This window comes from Chionomys nivalis, chromosome 14, assembly GCF_950005125.1.
Source record: "Chionomys nivalis chromosome 14, mChiNiv1.1, whole genome shotgun sequence".
In the NCBI taxonomy this organism is placed as follows: Eukaryota; Metazoa; Chordata; class Mammalia; order Rodentia; family Cricetidae; genus Chionomys; species Chionomys nivalis.
Genome location: NC_080099.1, coordinates 21974753 through 21989445, shown reverse-complemented (window position 1 = coordinate 21989445; position 14693 = coordinate 21974753). Strand labels below are relative to the sequence as shown.

Here is a 14693-nt window from a genome sequence, read left to right as displayed (position 1 = left end):
TCTTTTCATGTTTTGTATTTTTTTCATCTTTATAAGCTCTGTAGATTTCCAGGTAGGTGAGAACTTTGCAGTCCTGGAAAGCTACTGCATAAAGTATGCACTTGAGAATTTTCTTATTAAGTTTCAGAATCAATAGGTCTGAGGTAAACTTTGGCTTTTGGGGATGTGACCTCAAGGAACACAATGAGTAGCAAATTGGTCTTAACCTAGATCATGGGACCTTAAGATTCTTGAGCAGAGCAGAATCACTTCTTTCAGACAGTATAATTCCCTCACTAATTTGTCCAAAAGCATGCTTAAGTTTGGTGTGGGTAAAAGTCTTCCTATCAAAAAAATTGTTATTTCTGATAATTACAAACTTTTTCTTTACTTTATTCCAAGTCTGGACATCTTCACTCCAGAAATATACGAGAAGCACCAGTATCCCGATGTTTCCTCATAAGCTATAGCAGCCAGCTTCTGTACTGTACTTAACCTAAAAAAAAACACACAGTGAAGAAACAGCTAAAAAATGTTCATTGTCCTCAGCAATTAAGGAAATGCAAATCAAAACTTTGAGATTTCATCTTACCTCAGTCCAAAATGTCAAAAATAACTGACAAAAAAATGCTAGAGATATGAGGGCAAGAAATAAGAGGTAAGCTTGGTGGGCTGGCTAGAGACATCACAGCACTTAGTTAAGAAGACCTGGATGTTTTCCCAGGGTAGAGCGTGTCTGTGTCCTGGTCCAGGTAAGACCTGATTTCCTAGACTGACCATTCCATTCTCGTGTGATATTCCGTCACCTTACAAAGGATTTGAAAGTGAGAAGGGACCTCAGACTAGACGCGCAGTAACCAACATGGCGGAGGCGCACTTACAGGGGTTCCAGTCGCTATAGTAACCAGACTACGCCTACTTAGGCTGGGCGTGCTGAGAAACCGTGAACCCTTTCCACCCCGCCTCGTTTTTGCGACAGTTGCAGCGCACGTCACAGCAGTCGAGGCCGGTGTCTGCTGATTTACGGCAAGTGAGGCCGGTGTCAGCTGATTTACTGCAGCAACAGCAGCGGCAGCGGCGGCAGCGGCGGCGGCGGCACCTTGCAACCCAGGCAGGGTGACGGTGGCTGCCTGGGCGTGCGGTTCCCCGGGTTCGCCCACCCGGACTCACGGCCGCCTGGTTTTCCTCGCGTAAGCCCCCGCCTTTGCCATCTTTGCGGAGGCACCCATAGCATCTCCAACAGACATGGTTATCGCCTGAAGTGAAGCTTTGACAGGTAGGAGCTCTGAAGCCTCTCGATGAAAGCCCAGCTCTAGAACTTAGCCTTGGAAGGCAGGGGTCAGAGGTCAAGTGTCACGAGCCCTGCCTGGCTGGGCACCGTTCCTGCTGTCAGATTGTTATGGTTGATTGCTCTGTGTGGTGCTTCAGGTCACCTGCAGGAGCCTTTTCTCAGGAGCGTTAGAGCTCATCAGGGTGTCTTTAGGGCCCCTAGCATGGTGACATTTATTGCCTGTGAGAGTGGCCCTAGTCTTGAGGTGGACTGCTTGGCTCCCAGGGATACTCTGAACTGGGTCGGGTGACTTGCGATGCTTGTGGGTGTTTATTGGCAGTGTTTTGGGGGCAGCGTTCTTGCTTTGGGATGCCTATGTTCGAATCTACCTTTCCCTGTTGGTACTACTCTTCAGTTGGCATTATTGGCTAAGGGCAACAACGCCTGTAAGAGGCACATCTTGGAGCTGGCGCTTTATTGCTCTTTTTTAAGGACTTGCTTTGACAGGATGTTTGCTATTTTTCTTATTGGTCGACCCTGTCATTCTGAAGCTATGCTCTCAACCAGAGCTACCCTGCCTTTGATTTTAAAATGATATTTTGATCCACCTTCAATGGCTGCACCTTAAGTTCTATGCAGAATTCCCTGCAACTCTTGCAGGTTCAGGTTCGTCGCAGGATATATGCGTGTGTTCATGTGGCTGACTTTAGTACTCAGTACCAGCTATATACTCCTTACCTTGTAATATTTATCCTGGGACAAAAAAGGTAGACTACTTTTTAAATTTATTTTCTTTCTTCCTTCCTTCCTTTCTTTTTTTCTTGTGACAGGGTTTTTCCTGAGCAACCTTGGTTGCCCTGGAACTAGGGCTGTAGACCAGGCTGGACTTGAATTTGCAGAGATCTACCTACCTCTGCCTCCTGAGTGCTGGGCTTAAGGGTGTGTGCTACCATCACCCAACTTTTCTTTTTTTATTTACTTATTTTTTTTTTTTTGAGAGGAAGTCTCTCCTTGTATACCTTTGGTTGTCCTAGAACTCACTATAATACAGGCTGGTCTCAAAGTCTCAGAGATCGGCCTGAGATCTGCTTCCTGAGTGCTGAGACTAAAGACATACACCACCATGCGTGGCTATGATTCTTTTCAATGACTTTTATTTCTTAGGGCTTTCTTCACAAGATTGTAGCCATCAAATGTTATATGAAAGAAACCGAGTTGTTGCTATTTTGTTGCATAAAATTTCTAGTTTGTTTTAGCTTTTCATTTTATAAGCAACCTATGACTATATGGAGGTAGTTGGCAGATCTGAAATGAAAATCTTGCATCAAAATTGTCTTTATTATAAAGAATGAAAATCTACTTTGTTTTTTACTCAAAACAATAGATAGATCTTTGGTGCTTCAAGTCAAGAGACAAACTCGCATCACTACAAAGAAATGCCTTATTGTCAAATGTTAATGAAAATTTATGTAGGGAAGTTAATTTGTCAAAATTTCTATTTAGAAATTCTCCAGAACTCTACTTTCCTAGAAGGACAAAATCTTTGGGGGACTGGATGAATCAGAGACTTAGTCCTACCCAGGGGAACTTAAAATTTGGGGTACAAAGCCTTATAATCTGGACATTTTCTTGTATCGTGATTTCAGTTTTTCCATGTGAGAGTTCAGCATTAAGTAAGGGAGTTAGGCAGGGTTTGGTGACTCACACCTTTAGTCCTACCGCTCGAGAGGGAGGGGCAGAGGCTGATGGGTCTCTGAGATGGAGGCCAACCTGAATTCCAGGAGATCCCAGACTACAGATAGACCCTGTCTTTAAAAAAAAAAAAAAAAAAAAAAAAAGTGAGCTATTTCTGTGTCTATCTCCAAACCTCAAGGAACTTAACCTCAAGAGAAGTAGGCAGGCCCTGGGCTTTAGTAGTGTGCTGTCTGTTAAGAGGTGAACCTTTAAAGTTTATTTTGAACATCAGGTAGAGATGGCTGAGTCCAGTGCTCATCACTGTGGCGGCTCTGTATTCTCGTTCATATTCTGTCCTATTATTCCAACTCTTACTCCCATTTTCCTGCTTATTCACCCAGTGACACCCAGTATAATGCATGCAAGGTACCTCCTTTCGTCTGTGTTACTACATGCATACTGTTGGGAGCGCCTAAATTTTTAATTCCCACAGCTTATATCATGCTATGCGTTGTTTCTTTTCCCCCCCCCTAAATTGACTATTGCTTCTAATTTCTGAAAGCTACTTTATTTCTTTATTTTACTTTAAAAAGATTACTTTTGCTGGGTGGTGGTGGGGCACACCTTTAATCCCAGCACCTGGGAAGCAGAGGCAGGCAGATCCTTGAGTTCAAGGCCAGCCTTGAAACTACAAAGCCAGTTCCAGGACAACCAGGGCTGCACAGAGAATCTTTTGTCTTGAACCCCCCCCAAAAGATTTATTTTTTTTTTATTTTTTTTTTTTTTTTTGGTTTTTCGAGACAGGGTTTCTCTGTAGCTTTGGTGCCTCTCCCGGAACTAGCTCTTGTAGACCAGGCTGGCCTCGAACTCACAGAGATCCGCCTGCCTCTGCCTCCCTAGTGCTGGGATTAAAGGCGTGAGCCACCACCGCCCGGCTTCAAAAGATTTATTTTTATTTGTTTGCCTATATGCCATGTGTGTATGCAAGCCTGCTGAGGCCAGGAGTGAGTATTAGATCTCCTGGAGTTGAAGTTGATATAGATGCTGGGAACTGAATTCTGGTTGTTGGAAGAACAGCAAGTGCTCTTAAACTAGCCTCTCGCCCTGCGGTGTTTTAAAGTGTACATTTGCTGTGGTTCATCTGTCTGCTTCATTTGTGGCTATCCACAGCATCTTAATTTTTCTAACACTATAGTATTCCAACACGCCTTTTAGTTGTCTGTGAGACATGTAAAAGACACGTTTCCTGATTATGCAGCATTCATATGGTTATTGATGCTCTGTCAGATTATGTTGTAGGATAAGCTGGAGAGGTCTATGCTCCTGTAAGGTAGTTCTTGGGGTTCCCATATCCTGTCCCTGCACTGTGCTTAGAGATACTCAGAACCCCATCTCTTTTTCCAGACGATTAAATATAAAATTAAATGTCAATTTACAATGAATTTGAGCTTTACTTTTTTTCTTTGTGGTACTGGGATTGAACTCAGGCTCTCAAATATGCTGGGCAAGTACTCTGCCACATGCTGTATTCCCAACCCTGAAATTGAGCATTTTCTGATAAGCTTTTTATCGTCTTTTGGTTTTCCTTTCTGTAAACTTGCCTATTCATCTGTTCATCCATTTTTATTTTGTAGTTTCTGTCTTAGTCTGTTGCCAGTAACACAACTTCACGGATTTCCCCCCCCTTATTATGAAGTGGGTTATTTTTGCTCGGTGGGTGTCCTGGAGGTCCAACTTTTGAGGGGCCTTTTGCGATAACAGCCTTCTTAGCTGGTACTGAGGTAGCACATGTATCAACTAGTCAGACAGGGAATGCACATGTATGTGCATATGTGTGGAGACAGCACATGCATCGTCCAGCCGAAAATAGGAAGTGCACGCGTGTGTACATATGTGTGGAGGAGGCACATGTATCATCTAGCCAGAGACAGAAGTGCACGTATGTGTGCATAGGTGTGGAGACAGCACATGCATCATCCAGCCAGAGACAGGAAATGCATATGTGTGTGCCTGTGTGTGTGTGTGCGCTGTGTATCTTCTGGCCTCCCTGCTTTTATAAAACTACCCATGTTTAGTTAACGGGTTTCATTCTGAGGACATCAGCCAATCAGCCAATCACAATCATTTCCCAGGGGCCTCACCTCTAAATAGCATGGATTAGTTTCCATTGTCTTACAATGGGGATTAAGTTTCAGCACTAAACCTTGGTAGATCTACTCTGTATCCAGATCCTAGCACAGATGTGTGTGGTCGATCTGTGAACATGACTGGTGTTTCCTAGACACCAGTCCTATAAGTGTTGCAAACGTATCTCTTCCCAATATGCCATTCGTTAGTAACCTTTCCTGTGATGCACTTCGCTGAACAGACACTTCCAATTTCAACAGAATAGATTCTCCCCTGCGTTTAGTTTGTGGTTATAGTTTCATTTCTGAAGTTTTTCTCGAATATTATTACTCCATTGTTACGCTTTACTGATTTCATAGTTTTCTTTTAAATTTATAGATCCTCAGGATCCCCATTCTCTGCTCTTTTGTATGTCACCGGTTGTGATCCAGTTTCTTTTCCATACAACGTGTCAATTTTCCTGCATTCATCCCCCTCCTGATAATAGTGCCACACTTACTTCATGCTACCCTCTGACATTTATTCCAACACTGGATCTTGTTGCTGTAGTTTATTTTTCTGCGCCTGCTCTGATGCTATGCTCTCTCTTTCTCTGCCCTTTAAGAATTATTACGATGACCTGAGACTCTCTGTAGACCAGTCTAGCTTCTGTCTCCGAGAGCTAGGATTCGTGGCTGGTGTTACCACACTCAGCTTACTTTTCTCACTTTTATTTCTGTAGTGTGTATGTTTGTGTGAGGGAATGCCATGTGTATGAGAGTGGAGGCCAGAGAGGCAGATGATCCCTGGGCTCTTGGAGTTGCAGGAGGTTCATAGTCACCGGATGCAGGGGAATTGCAAGGAGGGGTTTCAGAGGGAGAATATTAGGGTTTCACTTTAGGGCATGTTAACTCTCAGAAACTTAGTTCTGCCCAGGAGTTTGGAGTTCAGAAGCCAGTCCTAAACAAGCGGGAGAACAGCCGTTGTATAGACGATATTTTCTTTTGAAGAGGATGAATGTTTCATTTGTTTCCGCTGTGCTGCAGAGCCGCTGCTTCCCTTTGTAAAAGCAGCAGCAGCCAGTGCAGCACATGGTAAAGTTAAGGCAGACTGCCCTTCGTCTGACGCTGTGTAACATACACTTTCTGTGCTCCCAGGGCTTTCCAATTCACCAAAGTCCTGAAGTATGGAATTTTTATAACCACCCTTTCACCCCGGTAGTATGCTGGCTGTTTTATGTTCACTTGACACGAGCTAGCATCAGTTGGGAAGAGGGAACATCAACTGACAAAATTCCCCACCTCCCAGATTGGCCTGTGGGGAATTTTCATGACTGATAATTGATGTGGGAGGGCTCAGCTTATTTTGGGGTAGTGCCACCTCTGGACTGGTGGTCCTGGGTGCTATAAGAAAGCAGGCTGAGCAAACCATGAGGAGCAAGCCCATAAGCAGCTCCCCTCCATGGCCTCTGCATCAGTTCCTGCCCTGACTTCTTTGGTGATAGACTGTGATATGGAAATATAAGTGAAATAAACCCTGTCCTACGAAAGTTGTTTATGGTCATGGTGTTTTGTCACAGCAGTCCAAATCCTAGCCTAGAGAGGTAGGGGCTCACCATGTATCTTGACTGGCCTGGTACTTGCTATGTAGACTAGGTTGGTCTCGAACTCACAGAGATCTGCCTGCTGAGTGTTAAAATTAAAGGTTGGTGCACCACTACACCCAGCTTCATAACTATTATTTAATATAGATAATCTCATGAATTCTAAACCCCAGATTTTATCCCCTAGTCTAAATACATAGGCTAGGGCATTATAAAAAGATGCAGTGAACGTTGTGTTTATCTGCACACATTAGGAAGTTGGATTCTTTAATAGCACTGTTGAGAATAGTTTCTTTTCCATAGTTTTTGCTACAAACTATTTCAAGTCTTTTATACAGCACTAATTTAAGACAACTGTGCTGAGGCCAGTGATGTCACACTGTTTTATTTGTTCTCTCTCTCTCTCTCTCTCTCTCTCTCTCTCTCTCTCTCTCTCTCTCTCTCTCTCTCTCTGTGTGTGTGCCATGTTCATTCCTTAATGAGTTTCACATATTTATCATACATTTCGTCACTCATTAGTTCATTCAGTTCTGAAGGGTTGCTCAGTGTCATGATCACCCAGCCATCTGCATAAGAGGATTTGTTTGTTGATGAGCTCGGGTTTTCTGCAGAGTGCCTCATTGACTTCAGTTGCCTCTCCTACAGGATTGTAGAGTTCACTGCGGCCTTCACACTCTTTAAAGCATTGCAGTTCATCTTGCTTTAAATTGGCCTATCTTCAGGTAGACCTCAGCAATCAGAATTCCCCAAAGCTTCCCGTGCATAGTTGCTGATTCCCACAGTTCCATGTCCCATTCTCTGTTGCTCTCCATTCATATTGTCAGTTTATGCACCACCAGCAGAATGGGTCCCATGAGCACCACATGCCACTTGCAGCACCATGATCCAGGATCACATTGCTGCACCTTTACCACCAGGCAAGGGCTAGATTTTATGCATACATGCATGCATACATACATACATAAAATGCACGCACACATGTATTTAAGGAGGAGGAATGGGAACTAGGGTAGGAAAAATAGAATAAAAGTCATGAGCCGGACGGTGGTGGCGCACGCCTTTAATCCCAGCACTTGGGAGGCAGAGGCAGGCGGATCTCTGGGAGTTCGAGGCCAGCCTGGTCTACAAGAGCTAGTTCCGGGAGAGGCACCAAAGCTACAGAGAAACCCTGTCTCGAAAAAAAAAAAAAAGTCAGGAGAGTATGCAGACGTGGAGGCCAGGTAAAGAAGTCTTTCAAGGCGGCTTTGTGAACCATGTCAAATGCGGCTGGTAGATTAGTTAAGATAAAGAATAAAACCTGAGCTTTGTTTAGCTTGGGAGGCCATTGGTGGCCTAGCCAGAGCAGTTTGTAGCTAGGCAGAGCCCTTGTCTGTGGTCTCTAAGGAGGAAGGTAATGTAAATCTGAATGCTGTAACTTAGGTTACCTATATCCTCAGAGTTTAGAGCCAGCCAATGGGAGAGCTGCTGCTTCTCCAGCCAAGGTGACTCTCATACCTTCCCACGTACACAGCATATTTTACTGATCTTCTGATTTACTGAGACATTTTAACCTCTACCATGGTTGTTTTTCTGGGCAATTTAGTTTATATGTGGTAAAGTTTTAGGGCTCAATTTAGAGTTTGAGGATACTAGGAGAGAAATAGTAGAAATGATTGGAGATGCAGAGAAGGTGAGAGGCAAGGGAAGAAAACAAGCTCCTTCTACTAAGTGGAGTCTATTTCTGCTGGAGAGTAAGAGCTGGCAGGCATGTTTTGCTTTTGGCAATCAGTAACTACTACAGTTGATGCCGACGGGTGATGGATGGAGTATCAGTGAGATGCTTGGACAATGAATGGCAGCCCAGACTTTTAAAACATGATTATTGTGCTTCAAAATCTGTGAATGCCTTTTAAAACTGTGGTTTATTTCTGAAAGGGTAGCCACACAGGTCTTCAAAACGCCTCACTCATGCATTTAGGGCTGTTTCAGTAATAAGAAATGAGTGTGTTGCCGTGTTACCATCTGCTCATTCCACACACGCTTTTGAGTACTGGAACTTCTTTCACCATAGCAACCCCAAAGTGTCATGTTCATCGAGAGTATTGTTTCCTGCCATCCAAATAGGAAAGGACGGTCTTGTCAGCTGCGTGCTGTGGGAAGGAGGTGTCCCTCACAGCTCCCACATTCCGGAAGTGCTTTTTTAGGGAAGCAGCTCAGTACTGGGATGCTTCTCTGTGTTTCCTGACCTAGCTCTCTCTTCACTTGTAACATGAGGGGGCCTGCTTGTTGGGGTTTCTGTCCCGCCCAGTACCCCACAGCCGGCAAGCCCCAAAGAAAATCACACACAGGTCTACATAAGTTATAAACTGATTGGCCCATTAGCTCAGGTTACTTATTAGCCTTATCACTTATATTAATCCATTATCCTTATCTATGTTAGCCTTGTGGCTCAGTACCTTTCACAGCGGGGCAGATCACATGTTGCTTCTTCAGAGTCTGGGCAGGAGTGGGAGGAATGGGCTTCCTCCTTCCTAGCATTCTCTTGTTCTCATCCCCCTGCCTCTATTTCCTGTCTGGTTGACCCACCTATACTTCCTGCCTGGCCAATCAGCGTTTATTTAAAACATGATTGACAGAATACAGACAATTATCCCGCACCATTCACTGTCTGCCTCAGGTTTTCCAAGTCTTTAATAAATTGGTAGGAAGGGCACAGGCATAAGGAAAACTCATTTTCTTCTAGTTTTATTCTTTTGTTTTCTTAAGATAGTCTCACTGTGTAGCTTTGGCAATCTTGGAATTCACTGTGATGACCAGGCTGGCATGAGCCACCACGTCTGGCTCAAAAATTCATAATTTTGGTGGTCACTTTGTTGATGATACCATACAGTGACCTTGACTTGGACACGCTCTTTTGACAAGTAATGTAGGAATGCCCTCTGCGGATCCAAGTACACCTTTGCAGACTTCTTGTTTTCACTGGCAAGTATGTTTAGCTCTTAGGAGTTTAGTCCCTGCTTTCTGTATTCCCCACTAGTAGGGCAGTAGGTAGTGTCCACCCTAGTTCACACATGTGCATTCTCATGGGGGAATTTGAGTTTTTGTCTGTGAGTAACAGGAGGTCCATCTGGTGCACAAAAAGTACCCAGACCGGGAAGATGTTGACGCCTTTGTGGAAATGCCCATTTTCCTAAGATAGAAATGCATCTTGTTTTGCATTTGAAAGTTACAGCAAAAAGGGTTGGAAGGATGAGCATTGGCTGCTCTTATACTGGTATATTATTTGTATTTTAATAAGTAAAGCTTGCCTGAAGGTCAGTGCAAAGCAGGTACACTAGTCAGCCACACAGGCCAGGCAGTGGTGGCACACACTTTTAATTCCAGCAGCCACACTAGTTAGCCAGAGAGGCCGGGCGGTGGTGGTGTACACCTTTAATCCCAGCACTAGAGAGGAGTATGAAACGGGAGGAGATAGGTCTCAGTTCACTCTCAATCTGAGGATTCGTGGAGGCACGATTGTCCATTTTTGGTCTGAGGTAGAGGTAAGAGCCAGTGACTGGCTGTTTTGCTTTTCTGATTTTCAGGTTGAACCCCAATATCCGTCTCTGGGTTTTCATTATTCTTGCTACATGCTCTTTCGGAGGTTCTGAGTAAAATTCCCAGCAACCATATGGTGACTCACAACCATCTATAATGAGAGCTGGTGACCTCTTCTGGCATGTAGGCATTCTTGCAGTCAGAACACTGTCTACACAATAAAAAGTGTTACAACAATAGTATAGAGAAATTAGCATTCTTTTTTGTTTGTTTGTTTTTTGAGACAGGGTTTCTTGTGTAGCCTGTCCTGGAACTCATGCTGTAGAGCAGGCTGGCCTTGAACTCACCAAAGAACTGTCTGCTTCTGCCTCCTTGGTGTTGGAATGAAAGGCATGTGCTACCACCACCTGGCTGAAATTAGCATTCTTTTTTTTTTTTAATATTTATTTATTATGTATACAATATTCTGTCTGTGTGTATGCCTGAAGGCCAGAAGAGGGCGCCAGACCTCTTTACAGATGGTTGTGAGCCACCATGTGGTTGCTGGGAATTGAACTCAGGACCTTTGGAAGAGCAGGCAATGCTCTTAACCACTGAGCCGTCTCTCCAGCCCTGAAATTAGCATTCTTATACCTGATTTAAAAAGTATGTGTATGTGTCTTTTACTTGCGTGTATGTTTGTGCACCTTGGTGCTGAGGATCAGAAGAACAGGCTGGCCTCGAACTCACAGAGATCCGCCTGCCTCTGCCTCCCGAGTACTGGGATTAAAGGCCTGCGCCACAACTGCCTGCCCTTCTTTCTCCCAGCATTCAGTTTCGGTTTTCCCGCCTACCTCTATTCTACCCCATCAGGCCAAGCCAGTTTTCTTTATGCATCAGTGGTAATCACAGCACACAGAGGGGAAATCCCACACTCTTATTTATTAAGTTCTGTATTTAAAAATATTTAGGGTGAATTATAATAGGGTGATACATATACGTTACTATCTAATATTTAAACATTATTTCCATGAATGAAATTCCCATGGCTGAATTTTTGACTCCATTTTCACACTTTTACATCACGGGATGAACAACAGTCCCCTCTGTTGGCAAAGGCTTCCTGAGCTGTTCTAAAGAGCACTATGTTTTAGTCCCTCTTTTTCACAGAATTAGGGACAGCAACCTTAGAGAATTCTTTAAGACAAGCATACTTGGATCTAAAATGACAGGGTCAATCCTGCTTCCAGAGCCCTGAGCCATCTTCCCTTGAAACTCAAACAGCACGTGACAGCTTGACAAAGCAATGTACATTACATCTCCAGACCTTACACTTGATAAGTGCCTTCTCCACTGAACCATCGCCCCGCTCTGTATTTTCTGTTTCTAGAAGCATCTAGAATTGAATTGTTCCTATTTATAAGATAATGCCATAGTTTGAAATATTTCCCCTGAAAGTACTAGTTAGAAAATGTTAGTATACATACATGCTTTGGAGAGTTAGTAACATAGTTTCTTCAAGCATTCCTATTAAACTTAATATAACAGATTATTTTACTCATTAGTGTAATAGTTTTGCTTTTGGCCTTTTCATGAATATACAATTCTTTTGCTTTCCATGGATCCTGAGGTTTGGTTCATTTTGATTTGCTATAAAAATCTTTGGGAATATAATTCCTTTCAAGCAATAGATAATAATGTTAGCTATGTCGAGAATGGAGTATTAACAGTTAAATTGACTAGTTGAATGTTGGTGATTGATTGAAGAACAACACACCCTAAATTTATATGGCTTCTTTTTCCATTTAAGATAATTCCCAGGTATAGCATTTTGTGTCTTGGCTCATCAGTTCAGATTAGATTCTTGTGGTCTGATGAGTAAATCTATTCCCAATCTTGTGATCTGATGATTCAAGCCAGTTAAATCTGGGCTAATTTTCTCATTTCACTTTTTTTTTTTTCTGAGACAGGGTTTCTTTGTGAACCAGTCCTGGCCTCGACCTCACAGAGATCCTCCTGCCTCTGCCTCCCAAGTGCTGGGTGGTGTACCACCACCACTTGGCCCATTTCACATTGTTAATCAGTTATATAGCCATAGGTATATCCATAGAAGTATTTCATATGATTTAGTGCTGTAAGTCACATTGTCCTTTAGTTCATGTTTTTGCATTAGTACTTCTGGTGGCTTTTCTAAAGTTTCACTTTATTTTATTAGACTTTTAAGGGCTTAGAAAAGTAATGTTATGAGGTACTTACTACGCCTCTAACGTAGGGTCGATGTTGAGTGGGTCCTGGAGTATCTAGAGGAAAGGTGTTCTTCCAGAGACCTTCAGATGCGTTCGATGCCTTGAGCTTGTTTGTTTGCTTTGGAGAAATCTTCTTTGGCGATATGATGTAAAGTGAATGTTGCTACCATAGAAAAATGAACTCCTTCCAAATACTCTTTTCCAGAAAGTCCTTCTTGAGAATGCCATGCTTCCAGGAACACAGTGTTCTGAATGTATTACAACCAGTTTGGCGTTTAGTTTTCCTTATCTGATAAGAATATGGAAATAATTGTAATTGCGTGACAGCTTGTGAAACTGATATGACAAAGCAGACTTTATTAATAAGTGTCTTTTGAGTTTTTCTTTAAATGTATATCTTTTTTGTAAAAAGAAAAACGTTTTGGAGAAACAAATTGGTAATTCTACTTTGCAGTAAAAAATAAAAAATATAAGGGGGAGGGAAATGGGAAACGGGGAGCAGTTGGAAATTTTAAGTAAAAAAGAATAAAATAAAATAAAAAAAAAGAAAAAAAAATAAAAAATAAAAAATATAGGTTGTTTATTGTAGGCATTTTAATATTTCTCACACCTTTTTACTTTCCTCATTTTCTTTTTAGATAATTTCTGTTGGTTGATAATCTGTTAGGCTATAGGTGACTCCCTAGATCTCCAGAGTTCTCTTTAGTCTAAACTCTCTGAACTCATATTTATTTAGGTCTTTGACTACACAATTATAAGTACTTTACCAAATACTTTTTAATTTTGTTATATGAAACAATGATTTCTTATGTTCATGATTTCCTGCAAAAGATACACACTGTTTACTTATCATTTCTAATTTAGACTTTGATTGGGATGCAGTGGGTTAAAGGAAATTATTTTTCCTCTGGGTTTCGTTGCATGAAGAACCTATTTGACCTTCGGAGTAAATGTGGTTAAGTGAGTTTCCCATTAAGCACATTCATTCAGTGTTTAGCACACAGTGAAATAGACCTTTCTGTTTGTTTGCTTTGGGAGGGAATTATTATTTTGCACTACTTTGGAAATGTACTGAGGTTTGAGACCTCACTTACTCGCAGTGGAAGAGAGTAAGGAAGACGTAGATTCTGGAGTCGCCTGCTCTGGGGTCAGTTGCTGCTTCAGGACTGCCCTCGGTGTCTGTGCAGAGGGAGTACTTAACTTATGGAATTTCAGGAATGACTGAGATTAAATAAATGTGTTTATATTTACACAACACAATGCTTAGAAGGAGTCTCAGACCTTTGGAAGTTCTTTACAGTCTTTGTCCACAGTCTTGTGTGTACTCCATTTTCTTTTCTTTTTTCTTTCTTTTTTTTTTTTTGTTTTTGAAGACAGGGTTTCTTTCTATAGTCCTGGCTGTCCTGGACCTAGTTCTGTAGACCAGCCTGGCCTTGACTCAAGGATCCTCCTGCCTCTGCCTCCAAAGTGCTGGGATTAAAGGTGTGCTCTGTCATCGGGAGGTGGCATATACTGCATTTTCTGAGTACAATTTTGTAATGACTGTTTTACTCATGGAAGATGACTTGGGACCAGACAGTCCAGATTTGGATTCGAGCATCATGGCTTGCTAGTTCTCTGCCTCGGCTGGTAATGCTTAAGCCTCATTTTCTTTCTTGTCTTCCAACTGAGAAGACTGTTTTAGAACTTGAAAGAAAATTGTAAGAGGGTGAGTGGAGGGAGTAGGAGAGGACTGGGAGGAGGAGAGGGAGTGGGAATTTGGATTGGTATTTTTTTATTTAAAAATTATTAAATTAAATGTTTTTAAAAATGTGCACTTAAAGTTGCTTTGCACACTCATGGTAAATAAATGTGTATTAAAATTATTAGCCTTTCATTAATAACATGAAAAATTTTGAATGCCTCCAGTAAATACTTTTGCCTATTTTTTAAAGCTCTTAATTTGGGAGTGATTGTGATAAATTAGCCATTTTTAATTGAGAAGATTTTAAGTGGTTAAAATTTGATATTTGGAAAATATAATTTTCAAATTATGCTTATAATAAAGGAATATAATGTGTTTGAGAGAGAATATGATATCTGACATTATTCTAATTACATTTTCAGGTTTGAAAACGCAATGGCAGGAAACAGTCTAGTTTTGCCCATTGTCCTTTGGGGCCGCAAAGCCCCTACCCATTGCATTTCATCAATACTGCTAACAGATGACGGGGGCACAATTGTAACTGGGTGCCACGATGGACAGATATGTCTCTGGGACCTTTCAGTAGACCTGGAAGTGAGTATTTGAATGTTTGCTATCCATCTGAAAAATGTCAGA

The 14693-nt window shown here is 42.1% G+C and overlaps 1 protein-coding gene across 2 annotated transcripts in view; it reads left to right on the top strand.

Annotated features, from left to right (window-relative positions):
• Window positions 1-1019: 1019 nt before the first annotated feature.
• Wdr7 (WD repeat domain 7) overlaps window positions 1020-14693 on the top strand; it is a 273057-nt gene continuing 259383 nt past the window's right edge. For both annotated transcript variants that reach the window (XM_057788617.1, XM_057788616.1), the window contains exons 1-2: window positions 1020-1255; window positions 14480-14651. In XM_057788617.1, coding sequence (XP_057644600.1) covers window positions 14493-14651 — 159 coding nt within the window. In that variant the 5' untranslated portion in view covers window positions 1020-1255; window positions 14480-14492. The remainder of the gene's footprint in view (window positions 1256-14479; window positions 14652-14693) is intronic.